The sequence below is a fragment of the Sus scrofa genome, chromosome 8, assembly GCF_054392235.1.
Source record: "Sus scrofa isolate SSC_HxYL_T2T_F1_AM1 chromosome 8, Sscrofa_HxYL_maternal_Yorkshire_Landrace_v2.0, whole genome shotgun sequence".
Classification (NCBI taxonomy): Eukaryota; Metazoa; Chordata; class Mammalia; order Artiodactyla; family Suidae; genus Sus; species Sus scrofa.
The window spans coordinates 137,717,600-137,735,133 of NC_139390.1; the positions used below are offsets into that span (position 1 = coordinate 137,717,600).

At 40.4% G+C, this 17,534-nt stretch overlaps 1 protein-coding gene across 5 annotated transcripts in view; it reads right to left on the reverse strand.

Moving 5' to 3' along the window:
* The window catches only part of DMP1 (dentin matrix acidic phosphoprotein 1), a 31,486-nt gene that overhangs the window by 8,182 nt on the left and 5,770 nt on the right, over positions 1-17,534 (reverse strand). For 3 of the 5 annotated variants that reach the window (XM_005667010.4, XM_005667009.4, XM_021100481.2), the window contains 2 exons: positions 547-621; positions 24-71 (listed from right to left, as the gene is read on the reverse strand). In XM_005667010.4, the coding sequence (XP_005667067.1) occupies positions 24-71; positions 547-621 (123 nt within the window). 5 annotated transcript variants of the gene reach the window in all.

A 17,534-nucleotide genomic window follows, 5' to 3' on the forward strand; every position in this document is an offset into this window, starting at 1 on the left:
CAAAAAATCTTATTTCTACTTACCTTCCGTTCTTCAGAGCTCTTGGATTCAGTATTTTGATACCTGGCTACCTAGAAAATTTAGTACACATGGTTAGCCCACAGAAATTTCCCAGGCAGCAGCTATTAACACTTAACATCCTTAGAAGTGGTAGCCGTCACGTTTAGCACTCGTCAGCATCACCCGGAGGCCTTGATAAACCACAGTTTGCTGTGCCCCATCCCTAGAGAGTCTGGTTCTGTAGGTCTGAGGTTGGACCTAAGAATTTACATTTCTAACAAGCTCTTAGTTGATGCCGATGCTACCGGTCTGGGGATGAAGGGACAACTACTCATGAGGAAGAAAAATGAGCGTTATAGCTCTATGAATGGCAACTGAACAGAATAAGGAATAACTAGGATGATATTTTCAAGAAAAGCATGTCCTAAGAGGCTACTGTTTTCATCTGACTGGAATATTCACAGCCACTTTGGCTCCTAGCCAATGAAAACCGTGGCGGGTTAGGTAGGAATAGTTCTTTTCATCTCTCCCCACCCTGATACTTACTGGGAGAGCACAGGACAACCCCCACAGGAGCATCAGCAGGATGCTGGTCTTCATAGCTGGATACGTCACCTCTACCTGTGGGGAAAGGCAGAAGATGCTTTCCATGCTAAAGAAACATAGGAGCTTCAACTTTTTAACCCTTCTTTTCTACTAAAAAAAATAAACTCATCCAAAAGTCCGTCAACTGATGAATGGATAAATAAATTGTACCGTATCCATACAATGGAATATTATTCAGCCATAAAAAAGAGTGGAGTACTGACACATGCTGTAAAGTAGAGTAACTTTGAAAACATTATAGTGGGTGAGAGAAGCAAGATACAAAAGACCACATATTGCATGATTCACTTATTTGAAAAGTCCAAAATAGGCAAATCTATAAAGGCTGGCAGAGATGAGGGGCTGGGGTGACAGCTAAGGGGTGAATTTTGGAGGTAATGAAAATATTCTAAAATTAATTTTGGTGAAGGTTGTACAGCTGTGAATATATTGAAAACCACTGGATGCTATACGTCAAAAGGGTGATGTATACCTCAATAAAGCTGTTTTTAAGAAACCTTACTCCTAACAGGTAAATTGAAAACTTTTCAATGATGAGCTGTATAAACACTTCTTTATTACGCATAAACTGGTAAATGGAGGAAAAGTAAAGAAAACTGAATAGAGAAATTTCTGACCATTCACTTTTTTTTTTCTTTTTAGGGCCACACCAGTGGCATATGGAAGTTCCCAGTCTAGGGGTCGAATTGGAGCTGCAGCTGAATGTCTACACCACAACCGCAGGCCTACGCCACAGCCACAGCAAAGTGGGATCCGAGCCGTGTCTGCAACCTCTTCTGCAGCTTGAGGCAACACTGGATTCTTAACCCACTGAGCAAGGCCAGGGTCAAACCCACATCCTCACAGAGACAATGTCAGCTCCTTAACCTGCTGAGCCACAATGGGGATTCCTGACTTTTATAATAATTATGCAGCCTGGGGTGGCAGAACAAACTGGCAAATATCTTTCCACCAAAAAACTACGTTTATTGATACAATTGACAGGTGGTGCGCATTTGTTTTCACACAGACACACACAGACGTACACACAACAGCTTCTCAATCACGTTTATAACCTCATAATAATGTCTAGAGAAAATAGATTGCTTTTGCTTTTTTTTTTTCTTCATCTGCAGGAGATGCATCATGGCAGGCTTCATATTACAGCTCCAGAAAGCACTTAATATCTACTCTGCTACTCTTGGTCATACATTATACATGATCAGGTTAAATTCTTTTAAGTGTCATTCACAGTAGTGAGGGAGCCAGGCAAGATGAGAGGTTTGGGATGCACTTGTGAATCACACAGAAATAAACCTGCCAGATCAAACTGTATTTTCCTTGAGGGTGGCTTCATTTCACACTTCAAGAGCTGGTGGTTTGGAAAACAATTTGCTCTATATCTAAAAATAGATGTCCTAGATTCTAATGTAAAAAGTTACTGAAATGACTTAAAAGGAATATAATTTGCCCCCCACTTGTGAGCCCTGGAGCTGCCCTAACAGACTTGTCACATGGACTTTCCTACACTGTGGGGAAGGCCCTACAGGCTGATTCCAGACTTCACTTTTGATGATCTGCGTCTTTAATAAATGTTAAATACACACTAAGCTGGTGACAAACGATCAAAGTCAGAGATTCCCTGTACATTAGGCTGTATATCAGCACCACCTGGGGAGATTTAAAGCCATGCACGCAGTCCACCACAGAGTAAGAAACCAGTTCACTGGGGGTGGGAGCAGGCATGGGTTTGTCTTTAAGGTATTCCAATGATTTTAACCTGCGATCTAAGAAATAAAACACCTTGCTCAATCATGTCTGAATACACTGAATAATGTCTGAAATACCGGGCCCAAGAAGTCATCTAGTCTTATTTTTTATTTAATTTATTTAAGAAACCATAAGTTCCCATCGTGGCTCAGTGGAAACGAATCTGACTAGCATCCATGAGGACACAGGTTCAATCCCTGGCCTCGCTCAGTGGGTTAAGGATCCAGCGTTGCCTTGAGCTGTGGTGTAGGTCACAGATGCGGCTCAGATCCCAAGTTGCTGTGGCTGTGGTGTAGGCTGGCAGCTGCAGCTCTGATTGGACCCCTAGCCTGGGAACCTCCATATGCCATGGGTGTGGCCCTAAAAAAAAAAAAAAAAAGAAAGCAGGAAAACAACATAAATCTCAAGATAAGGAGAATTGGGATCTTCCTCATTCCTACCTTCAAGCAGCTCAAATGGTCCCACAGAGTCTCCTGCTTTCTCTTGAGCATTACTGCTCGTCGACACAGCTGTTCTTAGTTCGTGCTATTTTCTTTATTCTAATTCAGCCTACTTCATATCAGCCCTTGTGCTTTGAAATAATTTTTATCTTTTTCAAATCCTTTGCCTATTATCAACAGAGAAACCATACGAAAATGTTCAACTGCCCCTAAAACACCCTAATTCAGTCGATATCACTTCTGAAGGAAACCAGAATATCTCATCCCCAGACGTGCCCCTTTGACGCAGAAATGGTTTTGAGGAAGAGCAGGTGCAAGAAGGGTGTGCCGAGCCTCCCTTTTCTTCCTGGAAGCGGGAGATAAATCCTGTGGGAAGACGCCCTCCCTGTACCTGAAGGGAAGACGGCCTCATCGCCAGTGACGGAGAATCAAGGCTGAAGGAAAGCTGTGCTAACAGTTCTTGTGAAACAAACTGGGCCTTCCTGGTCCCTTCTCCACCGTTTACTGCCCCCACCCCCCCAGCGCCCCCCCCACCCCCCCCGGTCTTATCAATTCTTCACAAAGGTATGGTTTCTTTGTCTAAATGGTGTAAAAGCTTCCCTTTCTGGTCACTTCTTCAAATCCTCATTCTCTTAGGAAGGCACCCACATACATGCGACAATTTTAATAAACGTTGTATGCTTTCCTCTTGTTATTTTTTATCAAACTATAGTTGATTTACAATGTTATGCTTTACTTTTTATCTTATTATTTTTTAAATTTTTTCTCTTGTTAATCTCTTATGTCAGTTTAATTCCGAGGCCCAGTCAGAGACCCTAAGAGGGTAGAGGAAAATTTTTCCTCCCTACTCTTCCCTTTAGTTCCCATAATCAAAATATTTTTCTAAGCTCTTAGGTTCATTTCCTAAGGAAAGTTTCGCCCAAATATGACACTCTCAAAATAACTGTGTGCCCATGGTTTTGGCTTCACAGGTCAAATGATAATTAGGTGGCTCACCACTCTAACTTTCACAGGGAAATCTGAATACTATGATAATCATGTGCTCTGTAAACCAGCGAATATTCCAGCCTTGATAAAAAGCTAACAGATATTGAGTTCTCCTCCTATGTTTTCTTTCGCTTCTCTCTAATACAAACGACCAAAAAAAATTGAGGATATACTCTACAGCAATGTATGTCATGTGTTTTATGGAGAAAATATTCAGTCTCTCAGGGATGGAATATTACAAAATCTAAGGAAGATGTCATAACCTGCTCATGCTTCTAGAAATACCATTTAGCACCTTGATTCAAGGTCACGATTTTCCAAACTGAAGTCTGATAAACAAAAATAAAATGCACCCTGGGGTCCTGAGTTACCTTCCCTAGAATGTAGTATTCATTTAAGCATTTAAGAAAGTCAGATCTTAAATTATTAGGTTTTCAATTAGCATTTTTGATGCTAATTGAAAATAATTCTACTTTGGCTAAGTGTTTTAGCCTACACCACAAAAAGAGTGGAAGCAGACAGGCAGATAATGTCCGCTTAATAATAAGCAGATAGCCTTATTCTGAGTAATACATTAGCAAAGTAGCTACGATCCTGAAAGATGAGTCCAGAACCCTTAGTTCTTCAGTGATTGATAAATGTCATTTCTACACCATACCTGTTGTCATTCTGCAGTGAGAGCCTGTAACAAAAGCAAATCAACAACTGCAATTGGAGTTCCACCCGTTTGTAAGGTAGTGTGTGCATCAGAGGCTTTCAACCTTTAGGAAGTGCTTTCGTGTAGCAGAAAAGATCTGGAGAAGGGAACTGCATTCCCGCCTCTCTGGCCGCCCTCAAGTGTGGCCAGAATTTCTCTGTGCTCCCAAGTAAGGAAACTTGTTCTGCAATTTCCTCCAAGTTAACATGCACTTGTTAAGTATATACCTTCTTTCATGTAAACTAAAGTGAAAGAGATAGACTAAAGAAATAACTAAAAACTTGAAAAATCATAGGCTCAATTTGCCATGCTTAAGTTGCATATTTTGGACTTAATGTTGTCATTCTTCATAACACTAACGAACAATTATCTCCATTTAATAGCAGTCCATAAATACCTATGGGTGCTGGAGTATATAGCACTAGGTAATAATGATAATAAGCTGGTTGTACAGAAGTAAAATTGCCCACTAACCACAACTTCCTTTAGCTAGAACTTGTTTCATGATGACTTTCTGAAAATCAAGTAGAATTGGACCAGGAAAAGAATTCTACCAGAAGTTCAGAAAAGCAAACACGAGTCAATGAACATTTCCACTAATTCCAATTACTGAGGTCAGCTACAATCGGTCCCATGTTAAACGCTTTGGACCGTAGTAAAGTAACTCCTAGGCGTCCTAAAGTTAAACATAGATGTGAAAGGCTCCTCAGCATCTGAAGCACACTGCTCCACATCGCCACTTTGGGGCTGGTAAGTGGACTAGTACCTATTAGAAAACGGTTGGTTTGTTTACATATTTTCATCAACCAGAGCAAAGGAGCATGGTCTACGTGGACCCCAGTTACACACAAAATATTGGTCGCCAGAAGTTCTAGCTCCTGAAGAAGACAAGTTGCTTGAAGTGTTGCTATTACACGTGGGATCTTCTAGATGTCACACACAAAGCAGTGCCTGACCACAGCTCCCGCTGTTTGCTGTGGAAGACACACTTCTGATATAGACGAAGAAGTGGAATAAATGCAGCAAAGAAAAATAGAGGTGGACAGGAGCATATATACTCCTAAGACTGCCACCCTAGGAACGGTTTCCAAACGACAGTTATAGTCAACATTTATTGAATTCTGATGGTATGCAGGGCATCGTGCTGACACAGATGCCCAGCTAAACCACAGAAAAGCTGTATAATTATCACACCCTTGGTTTATTTCAGTGGTCTTAGCATCTCCTTTCAGCTACTCAGTTCATAATGGATATTACTGGATTCTGTCTAGATGAATAGCATTAAATGACTTTCAATTTAAAAGGCTACATTTTGGAGTTCCTTGCTGGTGCAGCAGATGAAGTATCCTGCATTGCCACTGCTGTGGCACAGGTTTGATCCCTGGCCTGGGAGCTTCCGCATGCCACCAGTGCAGCCAGAAAGAAAATAAAAAGACTATGTTTTGAAAATCCTGCCACTCTAGTTTAGATTTTTTAATAATGTCATGTAGGCCATGAAAAAACTATATCCATAAAACCTAAATGTAAAAGATTTTTTTGTTTTGCTAATTAAAGCAAAACTTCAAAATGACCTTCCATCTGCCTCCTATTTAGTAAACTTTCTCTTTCAGATGCACCATGCAGAGATCTAATTAACATATTACTGAGCAGAGCACCTGGCTCTACTGAAGTCACATGTCATTTTAATATCATTACTGACTGTGGCATAAACCACAGGCACAAAATGGAATCATTTTTTTACCCCAGGCACATTTCTCCTCATCTTGCCCTGCGTGGCATAATGCCTCTCAACATGTATACAATTAATATTTTCCAAACCACACAGCAGAAGTCATTAAAAAAAAATTAAACAATGAAAATGTCTTACCCTCTTCAGTTCAAAAAGACTTTCCCCCAAAAGTCTCCACAATCAGGCTGAGGTTCTCACAGAGGAAATCTGTGACAATGAAGCCACTCTCGTGTGGATGTTGTGAACACTTCTCTGATGGTGCAGGAATTTAAACTCTGCTTCAGCTCCTCAGAGCCAATCAGCTGCAGACGGGGGGTAACTGACATCACAAGGTGTGACCGGGACTCCAGGACACCCACACTTCCTCCAGCTTGCAGAAGCAGATTTTCCCTAAAAAGCTCTTGTGGTTCCCAAATGACTAGACTAGTTTCCATTAAATTGAAGATCTTCCTAAAGCTTTATTTTGGTTTCTAAATATATGTCATTCACATCCATGTAGGCCTATGAGCATTATAAACAATGACAAGGTCTTCCACCCACTGGCAGATCCCAGCAGACATAAGGATGAGGAGAGGAGAGTCAGGAAGTGGGTAGTAAGTTTCCTGTTAATGTACATTTCCAGGTTGTACCTGAAGAACCTACTGAAATGCTAGATTGGTCTAGGTTGTTGGTGTTGAGAAGATGGGCTTTTACTCTTTGCTCTTTTCATCTTTTAACACCCTCCACTCCTCATTTCCTTCCTCTCATCTCCCGGCCCCCATCTACATACAAAGGGTCCAAAATTCTTCTTCTTTTTTAGGGTTGCATTTATGGCATATGGAAGTTTGCAGGCTAGGGGTCAAATCAGAGCTGTAGCTGCTGGCCACACCTACAGCCACAGCAACTGCCGGATACTGAATCCACTGAGCAAGGCCAGGGGTCGAACACACATCCTCATGGATACTAGTCAGGTTTGTTACCACTAAGCCACAATGGAAATTCCCAAATTCTTACTAATCTAACAAAGTATCCCCTTGCAGAATTAATTATGTGGTGATTGGAAACATTAAGGCACTACCCTAAGTAACTTTCATTTTACAGCGAAAACAATTTAAATCCTTGGACCTCCCTGGTGGCTCCATGGGCTTAGGATCTGGCACTGTCACTGCTGTGGCTCAGGTCACTGCAGCAGTGTGGCTTGGATCCCTGGTCCAGGAAATTCTGCATGCCACAAATGCAGCAAAAAAAAAAAAAAAAAAAAAAAAAAAAAAGGAAGGAAAGAAAGAAAGAAAGAAAGAAAAAGAAAGAAAGAAAGGAAGGAAGAAAGAAAGGGAAAGGAAAGCAAAGGAAAGAATTTAAAACCAACATTTCATTACTCCCTGCTAGTGCTTGCCACATTTGGTTTTTAATGCTAGTGAAATTAGAATTGGATTAAGATAAATCCACAAATAACAAGTGCTGGAGGGGCTGTGGAGAAAAGGGAACCCTCCTGCACTGTTGGTGGGAATGTCAACTGGTACAGCCACTATGGAGAACAGTTTGGAGATACCTTAGAAATCTATACATAGAACTTCCATATGACCCCGCAATCCCACTCTTGGGCATCTATCCGGACAAAACTCTACTATCCGGACAAAACTCTACTTAAAAGAGACACATGCACCCGCATGTTCATTGCAGCACTATTCACAATAGCCAGGACATGGAAACAACCCAAATGTCCATCGACAGATGATTGGATTCGGAAGAGGTGGTATATATACACAATGGAATACTACTCAGCCATAAAAAAGAATGACATCATGCCATTTGCAGCAACATGGATGGAGCTAGAGAATCTCATCCTGAGAGAAATGAGCCAGAAAGACAAAGACAAATACCATATGCTATCACTTATAACTGGAATCTAATATCCAGCACAAATGAACATCTCCTCAGAAAAGAAAATCATGGACTTGGAGAAGAGACTTGTGGCTGCCTGATGGGAGGGGGGGGGAGTGGGAGGGATCGGGAGCTTGGACTTATCAGACACAACTTAGAATAGATTTACAAGGAGATCCTGCTGAGTAGCATTGAGAACTTTGTCTAGATACTCATGTTGCAACAGAAGAAAGGCTGGGGGAAAATGTAATTGTAATGTATACATGTAAGGATAACCTGACCCCCTTGCTGTACACTGGGAAAAAAAAAAAAAAAAAAAAAAAAAGAATTGGATTAAGAGAAAAACTGGTTGGGTAGCATCCAGAGAAACCAGTTCCCAAGTGACTTTCTGCCATCCCTGTAACCTTCATGAGATGAATAAAATGGTATTGATCAGGACTCTTCCGGGAGTATCCTGCAGGTTGTGTGGGGAGGTGGAAATGAGGTGGGCATCTCCCAAGGAGCATGCTCAAGCAACAGTAGAAAGATCACTGAACAAACATTTAAAGAGTATTTAACTTCCCCAAGAGTGGGGATGTTCGCTTGGTTTACTGGTGTACATTGTCCTAATATCTAGGTTCCTGCATCATAATAAACACTCAATAGACCCTTTTATAAATGGCTGAATGAACTCGTTTAAAAGGGCCCAATTAGGGGAGTTCCTATTATGGCTCAGTGGTTAACGAATCCGACTAGGAACCATGAGGTTGCAGGTTCGATCCCTGGCCTTGTTCAGTGGGTTGAGGATCCGGCGTTGCTGTGAGCTGTGGTGTAGGTCGCAGACATGGCTCTGATCTGGCATTGCTGTGGCTGTGGCATAGGCCGGTGGCTACAGCTCCAGTTGGACCCCTAGCCTGGGAACCTCCATATGCCACGAGAGCAGCCCTAGAAAAAGGCAAAAAGACAAAAAAATAAAAAAATAAATTAAAATAAATAAATAAATAAAAGGGTCCAATTATTGGCTTGCCTGTAGTACCCACATGATTGAGTCTTTTTTTGAAAGTATTATGATTGTTGGAAATTTTTTTTGGTCTTTTTTTTAAAGGCCATATCCATGGCATATGGAAGTTCCCAGGCTAGGGGTCCAATCAGAGCTGGAGCTGCCAGCCTACGCCACAGCCACAGCAACAAGGGATCTGAGCCACATCTGTGACCTACACTGCAGCTCACAGCAACACCAGATCCTTAACCCACTGAGCAAGGCCAGGGATCAAACCTGAGTCCTCATGGGTACTGGTCGGGTTTGTTAACCACTGAGTCATGATGGGAACTCCCTGATTGGTGGAAATTTTAGTTGATGCTCCTACCTACCTGGTTCTGGAGAATTGGGGTACACAATGTTATCCAGGAAACTATCAAACTATCTAACTACCAATTTCATGGATTTTTAACTTTTTCACTGTGAACTCATGCAATGAGGTTGGGGCTAGAAAATGAAGAGGGGAGAGTTTATTAAAAGACCACAGTTCACAAGTGGAAGCTATAAATTCCCTATGTTCTGTTCTCGTTCTGAATTACACTCCCTGGTGGTTTCATAGGTCTTGACTGAGGTCTGCCCTAGGAGAAACTTATAATCTTATGTCAGAGCGGATTCTGGGAAGATTTTGGCAAGGGGTGTTACAGGACATTGTTTTAGAATCTCTCCAAATCCCCACATAAAAACAGACAGAGCAACGAGATAACAGAACTGAAAACCATGGATGACATGTACAACAAAACTAAATATTTTGGTCCTATTTCTGCATTAAAAACCACTTCCACACTTTGTATCTTAAAAAAACAAAACAAAACAAAACAAAAACACACAACTCTTTTACAATCTGGTGTAGCTAGGGCTGCAGTCACCTAGGGACTCAACTGGAACATAATATTCAAAACCGCTCTCAGATGGTTGTTGTCTGGGAGTTGGAACTGTTAGTCTGAGCACTTTAGCTCCCCTTTCCATGGCCTCTCCTGGTGATGTGACTCTTTCGCATGGTGGCTAGGTCCAAGAGCTGCTCCAAATGGTGCTTTCTTCACATTCTATTGGCCAAATCAATCACAGGGCCATCCCAGATCCAGGAGAAATAGTCGCTACCTTTTGTGAGGAGCAGAGTGAATGAACAGGGAGCAGAGGAAATGCCAAGGCCATTTTGGAGATGGGTGACCACACGACATGACAGGTTATAGCCGCAAACTCCACACAAAGTGCCTGAGGACAAACTACCAACGTCCACAATTCCAGTATCATCTGTGCAGGACCACGCAGAAGGAAACAACAGGCTATCTGATGGATACGAGAACAGGAAACCCCAACAGAGTCAATAATTACTGTTGGTAGATGCCAATGGTATATAATAAAATCTGAAGGATCTGGAGCAGTCTAGCCCGTAAGAATTCTCAAAGCAGCCACCATGGCTGCCTTCCAGGAGAGACCCGCATTACAGGAGAAACCACTTGGACTGGCATATAAACTGCACAAAATAGGTAAAGCAGAGAAGGCATAAATAAATGTGGGAGAGGAGAATGCATACAGCAAGTCTTAGAATATAAGCTGCTATATTTTTTAACAGAATGTAAAAAAAACAGAAGAAGATGAAAACTACCCTGAGCTCTGCTTCTTTATAGAAGTTCAGGAAAATCAATTTCATATAAAAAAAATAATAAAAAGCTATGGAGTTTAGATAAGAGCAGAAAACAAACAAACTTATAGACAATGAAAGCATACTGAGAATATATCAAAACCAAAATATTTTAAAAATAGCAAATAAAGAAAATAAATTAAGAAAATGGCACAATAGCTGAAAGACAACATAAATAAAATTAGAATAACTCAGATACGAAGTATTAGAAGCCAGGGAAAAAAGTGAAACAAAAGAAAAAATTTGAAAATGAAGACTAAACTAAAAGGAACAAACAAGGAAATAAACACAATGGGTAATTTCTTGAGAGAACTAGAAGGCAAAAAAAGAGGAAAATGTTTTACATTGAAAAGAAATAAAGAAAGAAAACATTTGGTAACAAGTAACATATTGAAGATAAGCAAGAAGATCTGAATTACAGATAACAGGAGCTCTGAAGAGGCCTTGATCAAAAGTGAGAGAACAGCAGAAATACTAAAAAATATGGTAATAAACTAATAGTAATGTCTATAATTCAAGAAAATTTCTCTGAGTTAAAAAAAGATTGAAAATCCATATTTAAAAATCACACCACGTATCTAAAAATATCAGCCCAGAATGACCAGCACCAGGACATATTCTAATAAAATTATAGGACTTTAGAGGAAAAGTCTTTGAGACTTCTGGGCAAAAACAGCAAGTGACTTACAAAGGGAAAGAATAGATTGTCATAAGATCCTTTGACAGCAATGCTTTAAGCTAGAAGAAAATGAAATACATATAGAAGACACTCAATATAAGAAAATGGGTACCAAGAATTTTATAGTAAGCAAAACTGATTTTCAAGTATAAGTTTTCAAACAAACTGGTGTTATCAACATGCAAGAACCTGAAACTTTTTCTGGAGAATCTACTAGAGAATGAGCTTCAGACTACCAAAATGACTAGAGAGATATCATAAGAACAGGTAGCAAGCATTAAACATATAACTACTTACAGAAATTAAATTATCATACTAAGTGAGGTAAGTCAGACAAAAACAAATATCATATGAAATCACTGATATGTGGAATCTAATAAAATTGATACAAAAGAATGTATATATGTACATTTACAAATGATTCACTTTCCTGTACACCTGAAACTAACATGATATTGTAAATCAACTATATTCCAATAAAATCTATTAAAAATTTAAAAACTCTAAAAGAGCAAGTATAGTATGTAATGATTACATACTCGGCATAGATATAGTACAACTTTTTAAAAGGTGGGGAGGTTAAAGAACACATGCAAAGATAATTTCAAATTTCCTCAATAATTATGCTAGTACATGGCTGGTTAGCTCAGTTGGTTAGAGTGTGCTGCTAATAGTAATTATACTGGTGATAATAATAATAGTATTCTGAAAATATGGCTGGTGTAATGTGGGATAAAGTAAATTAGTAATTATAAATCGTTCAGTTTCTTTCTATCAATGTGCCCTTGAGAATCAGAATTTTCAATATGCAAGAAAAGAGACACAGGTTTGATTTAGAAGAGGAGAGATAAGAAATCCTGTAATCCTGGGAGTTCCCGTCGTGGCGCAGTGGTTAACAAATCCGACTAGGAACCATGAGGTTGCGGGTTCGGTCCCTGCCCTTGCTCAGTGGGTTAACGATCCGGCGTTGCCGTGAGCTGTGGTGTAGGTTGCAGACGCGGCTCGGATCCCGCATTGCTGTGGCTCTGGCGTAGGCCAGTGGCTACAGCTCCGATTTGACCCCTAGCCTGGGGACCTCCATATGCCACGGGAGCGGCCCAAAGAAATAGCAAAAAGACCAAAAAAAAAAAAAATCCTGTAATCCTGAATTTAAATGGAAAGCATTAAGGTTTACTCAGGAGTTATGAACACACACACACCCTACATGTATATCTTAGCTCTGTCCTCATAGACACCAAAACAATTACAAACACAATATTAGTGTCCTTAACACCCAAATTGTAGCCTAGCACCTGGGCCTCTTGGGGAATTAGTTGATTCCCAGTCTTTGGCAAGAAACGTACAAGATGAGTCTAGAACATCTTGTTATACCAGATTATAAGAAAACTATCAGACTGTTAGGATGCTGTCAGAGGTACTCAGCGACCAAGATGAGTAGCCCCCACCAGCCAGAGATGGAACAATGAAATTTTTAAAACAGACAGGAATTGGAGTTCCCATTGACATTGCCACAGCTGTAGTGTAGGTCATAGCTTTGGCTTGGATTCGATCCCTGGCCTGGGAACTTCCATATGCCACAGGTGCAGCAGCAGCAGCAGCAGAAGAAGAAAAAAGACAGTAATGGCAACAAATAATTTTAAATCTGTTTATAATAATATTCCAAAAATAAAACACTAACTGGTCACCGTAGGATGGTGAGAGGGAGCCAATTCATTATGTAGAAAGTTTGTAAATAAATGAAAAGAATAAGGTATTTGTTCAGCCCTATGTGAACTGAATCGAATTACAGATGAAAAGAAGCATATCTTTATAAAAGTTATCAAATTGAAAGGAAATGATAAAAGCCCCCATTGGCAGCCCTCAATGAATTCGTCAACCTAGCCTTGCATATCAATGGCTCACAAGATGAGAAACGGTCAACCTAGGTGCTTCCTGATGAAAGAACACAACATCACATAGAGTCTGCCAAGTGGATCAGATCCAAGGGGATCCAACCTTGGGATCCAGCTGCCAACTTGTAGGAAACACAGACAACAAAGGAATATTTTGAACTGCATCATGTATATAATCAATAAAATTTAGATTGTGGGAAGCTCTATAAATACCTCAGGTTCTTCAACAGATAAATTATTAGGAAAAGAAAGGGAAGAAATGGATATGTAACTTAACTGATTTTGAGAATTAAAATACATGGCAGTCTTTTTAAATAGACACAGGCCTAGATTATAGTGTCAGGCTTGCACCCTTGACTGATGAAATTATGAAAACCAAGGAAGCGGTTTTTGTAAAATTCAGGATTACTTTTTGGGAGGTGAAGAGTGTTGAGCAGGGGTGGAGCACATGGGGGGTTTCTGGGGTGACTGGAGACACGCTATTTCTTGACCCGGACAGTGCTTACAAGAGGATTCACTTTATAATAATTCATTTAACCTACGGACTCATTCTGCAGAGTTTACCATATCTGCAGTTATTTTTATAATAAAAGTTTTAAATTTTTTCAACTGTCACACATCAAATATGTTTACATCCATAAGTTTATGCATTTACAATGATACCGAAGCAAAAAATACATTTATAAAACCCTTATGCCCAACACTGAAGGATGCTGAAGAAAAAACTCATTGTTTTAAAATTTTACATAAAGGAAAGTGATTAAGCATTTATCCTGTCTTTCATTTATGAATTATACCCCTGGGTAACAGCTTAGGAGGGTTCTCTTTAAAGACATGAGTATAGGAGATCCCCTCGTGGCTCAGCGGGGCCAGTACCCATGAGGACGTGGATCTGATCCCTGGCCTCGCTCAGTGGGTTAAGAATCCAGCATTGCCGCGTGGTGTAGGTCGCAGACTTGGCTCAGATCCCACATTGCTGTGGCTGTGGTGTAGGCTGACAGCTACAGATCCAATTCGACCCCTAGCCTAGGAACCTCCATATGCTGCAGGTGTGGCCCTAAGAAACTTTAAAAATAAATAAATGACATGAATGTAGAAAGAATGACAATTAGAATATCATCATTTTATTTTTTTCTTTTTTGCTTTTTAGGGCCACATCTGGGGCATATGGAGGTTCCCAGGCTAGGGGTTGAATCGAAGCTCTAGCTGCTGGCCTAGACCAGAGCCACAGCAACGTGGGATCTGAGCCAAGTCTGCAACCTACACCACAGCTCACAGCAACGCCAGATCCTTAACCCACTGAGCAAGGCCAGGGATCCAACCAGCAACCTCATGGTTACCAGTCGGATTCGTTTCCACTGTGCCATGACGGGAACTCCCCTCATCATTTTATAAACCAAAATCAAAACACAAGCTCAGTCAGTAGACTCCAGACCGGGAAAATGTATAGGACAAACAACCCAGTTCTTTCAGCAAATAAACTGCAAGTAAGAGAGCAAGGAAGAGAAAGAAACTTATAGATTGAAGTAGACCTGGCAACAGCTAATAGTATGTGAATTTTATTTGTATTTTCATCCCCCAAAACAAGTTGATAAATGAGTTATGAAACAATTGAATATGTTCAACCCTGACTTCAAATTTAATGCTTTTTAAGAATTATACTTATTATTATTAGCATGATAATGGCATTATAGTATTTATCTAAGAGTCCTTAACTTTAAGAGATTGAAATGCTATGATGTCTGGAATTTGCTTCAAAAAAATGAGAGAGGGTAAGTGGGTAGGAAAACAGATGAAACCAGTTTTGACATAAGTTGATCACTGCTGAAGCTAGGTATGAATAATACTGGTTTATTATACTATTTTCTCTAATTTTGTATATTTCAAAATTTTCCATAATGAAAAGTTATGGATAAGAATTGTATCTGATACTTAATCAGGCCTTCAGTACCCATAGAATTATCAAATGTTATACTGTATAGAAAATATTCGTATTTCATTATATCAATATGAATTCAGGGTTCTTCACAATTAAGGATAATTTTATAAAAATTGCAAAACCATAATCATTAAAAGCTTTGTTTAAGAATTAAAAGTAGAGGCTATACTACTTAAGTATATGAAATTCAGATGGAGTGATTCATTTTTATTGCATATGAATTGTATTCATTAAAATGCAAACTCAACATGATAATGAGTATTCAATAACATGCATTGATTAAAAGACTACTCGCATTCCATTGTGATAATGTGTGATGCAGCCATATCTGAAGGCAAAGGGGAGAGATGCAGTCCTGAGCTGGGCGGGGGCATCCCAGAGAAAACTCTACATTGTAGAATGAAGAGCACACATGTTTGGTGGTCAGCCAGATTTTCTGCTTGCCTGCCAGAGCCGCTGTACTTAAGAACGTGTTAAAAAGATTTAAAGAAAAAGAAACTCGCCAATCAGCAGATCCAGCTCAAAGAAAGCTGAGTTGCTCTTATTGGTACGTTGCACTGATGGTCTCATTTAACGCTTAGGTCAGCCCTGTGGGATAGGTACCATCTCGATTCAAAATTATAAATGAAGAAACTGGAAGTTATGTAGCTGGCACAAGGTCACACAGCCGGCAAATGACAGAGCAGGGATTCTAGAATTTATACTCTTGAAGTTGCCCATCTCCAGGAGACACACGCAAGCTCCTGGAATGGTCTCCTTAGTACCCTTCTCACTTGGCTCATGCCAGGGAGAAGCCATGCCCTCATTATGTGCCTTCGTGTCGTGAACAGGAAGTGGCGGTAACACAGGTGTCCCGCAGTCCTCTCCAGGGAAGTCTCCTTTCCTCTCCTCCACTCTCTCCCTTTAAAGGCTGGGAGTAGGTGAGCTGCAGCACGTTTCACCGTCTCCGGGTCTGCCCTGCACACATGACCTCTCCCCTCAAGTTTCTCGGACATTAGGGACTCTTACCTCGGGCCCTATTTCAAGGTTTTCAGGCTTCGCCACCTCGTTTAACAGTCTCTTGTATTTTCTGTTCTCACCACTCGACGGGAAACCTCCCTGGGGGCAGTCCCCGCAAGAGCCTGCTGTGTGGGGCGCGGTGGTGAGCATGGATGGAGACAGAGGGTGTACGAGCCCTAACCCGCGCCTGGAGGAGCAAGCTTTCCGGAGCAGCATGTCCAACAGAACTTCCCGGGATCATGGAAATGTTTTATATTTGGATGGTTCAGTGTGGTGGCCAGTAACCTTTTGTCATTGAGTCTTTTAAAAAAAATGATCATAGTTGATTTACAATGTTCTGTCGATTTCTGCTGTACAAGTGACCCAGTCATACATACATACACATTCTTTTTCTCATATTGTCTTCCATCATGTTCTATCATAAGTGATTAGATAGAGTTCCCGCTGCTCTACAGCAGGACCTCATTGCTTATCTATTTTAAGTGTAATAGTTTGCATCTACTAACCCTAAACTCCCAGTCCATCCCACTCCCTCCCCCTCCCTCTTGACAACCACGAGTCATGTATGTGAGTCTGTTTCTGTTCTGTAGATAGGTTCATCTGTGCCATATTTTAGAATCCACTGTCATTGAGTCTTCAAATGTGGCTAGGGGAACTGTGGAACTGGGTGTTTAATTTTGTAACTAATTTAAACTTGAATGGCCACACAAAGCTAGTGATTACCATATGGGGCAGCACAGATTTAGAGTGAAAGTTGGCAATTCTCTCAATCTCTGTGATAAGAGCATTATTGATCTAGGTATACACAGGATGCCACAGGAGCACAGAAGAGAAGCATTTAGCTCAGCCTGGCACAGAAAAAAGTAGGACCAAAGAAGCCGATCAATGGTCAGACAGGATGCTAAGTGAACGCAAATGTGTAACCCAGCAATTCTGTTCCCAAGTATCCACCCATGAGAAATGTACACTTGTGTGCACCACAAGACACAGACAAAAGTGTTCCGAATAGCGTTTTTCACAAGAGCCAAAAAATGGAAATAAACAATGTTCAACAAATTGTCATACATTTTATATAATAGAAAATGTACACCCATGAAAGTGAAAAAAACCCCAAAATTTTAGCAACATACATAATGAAAAACAATGTTGAGCTAAAGAATATAAACATCAAAGATACCATATTGTATGACATACAGAGAGAGAGAGAGTTCAAAAAGTAGCAAAACTAAATGATGGTATTTTAGTATGCATGTTTAGGCGGTAAAAGCAAAAAGCAAAGAAGCAAAAAAGAAAAGCA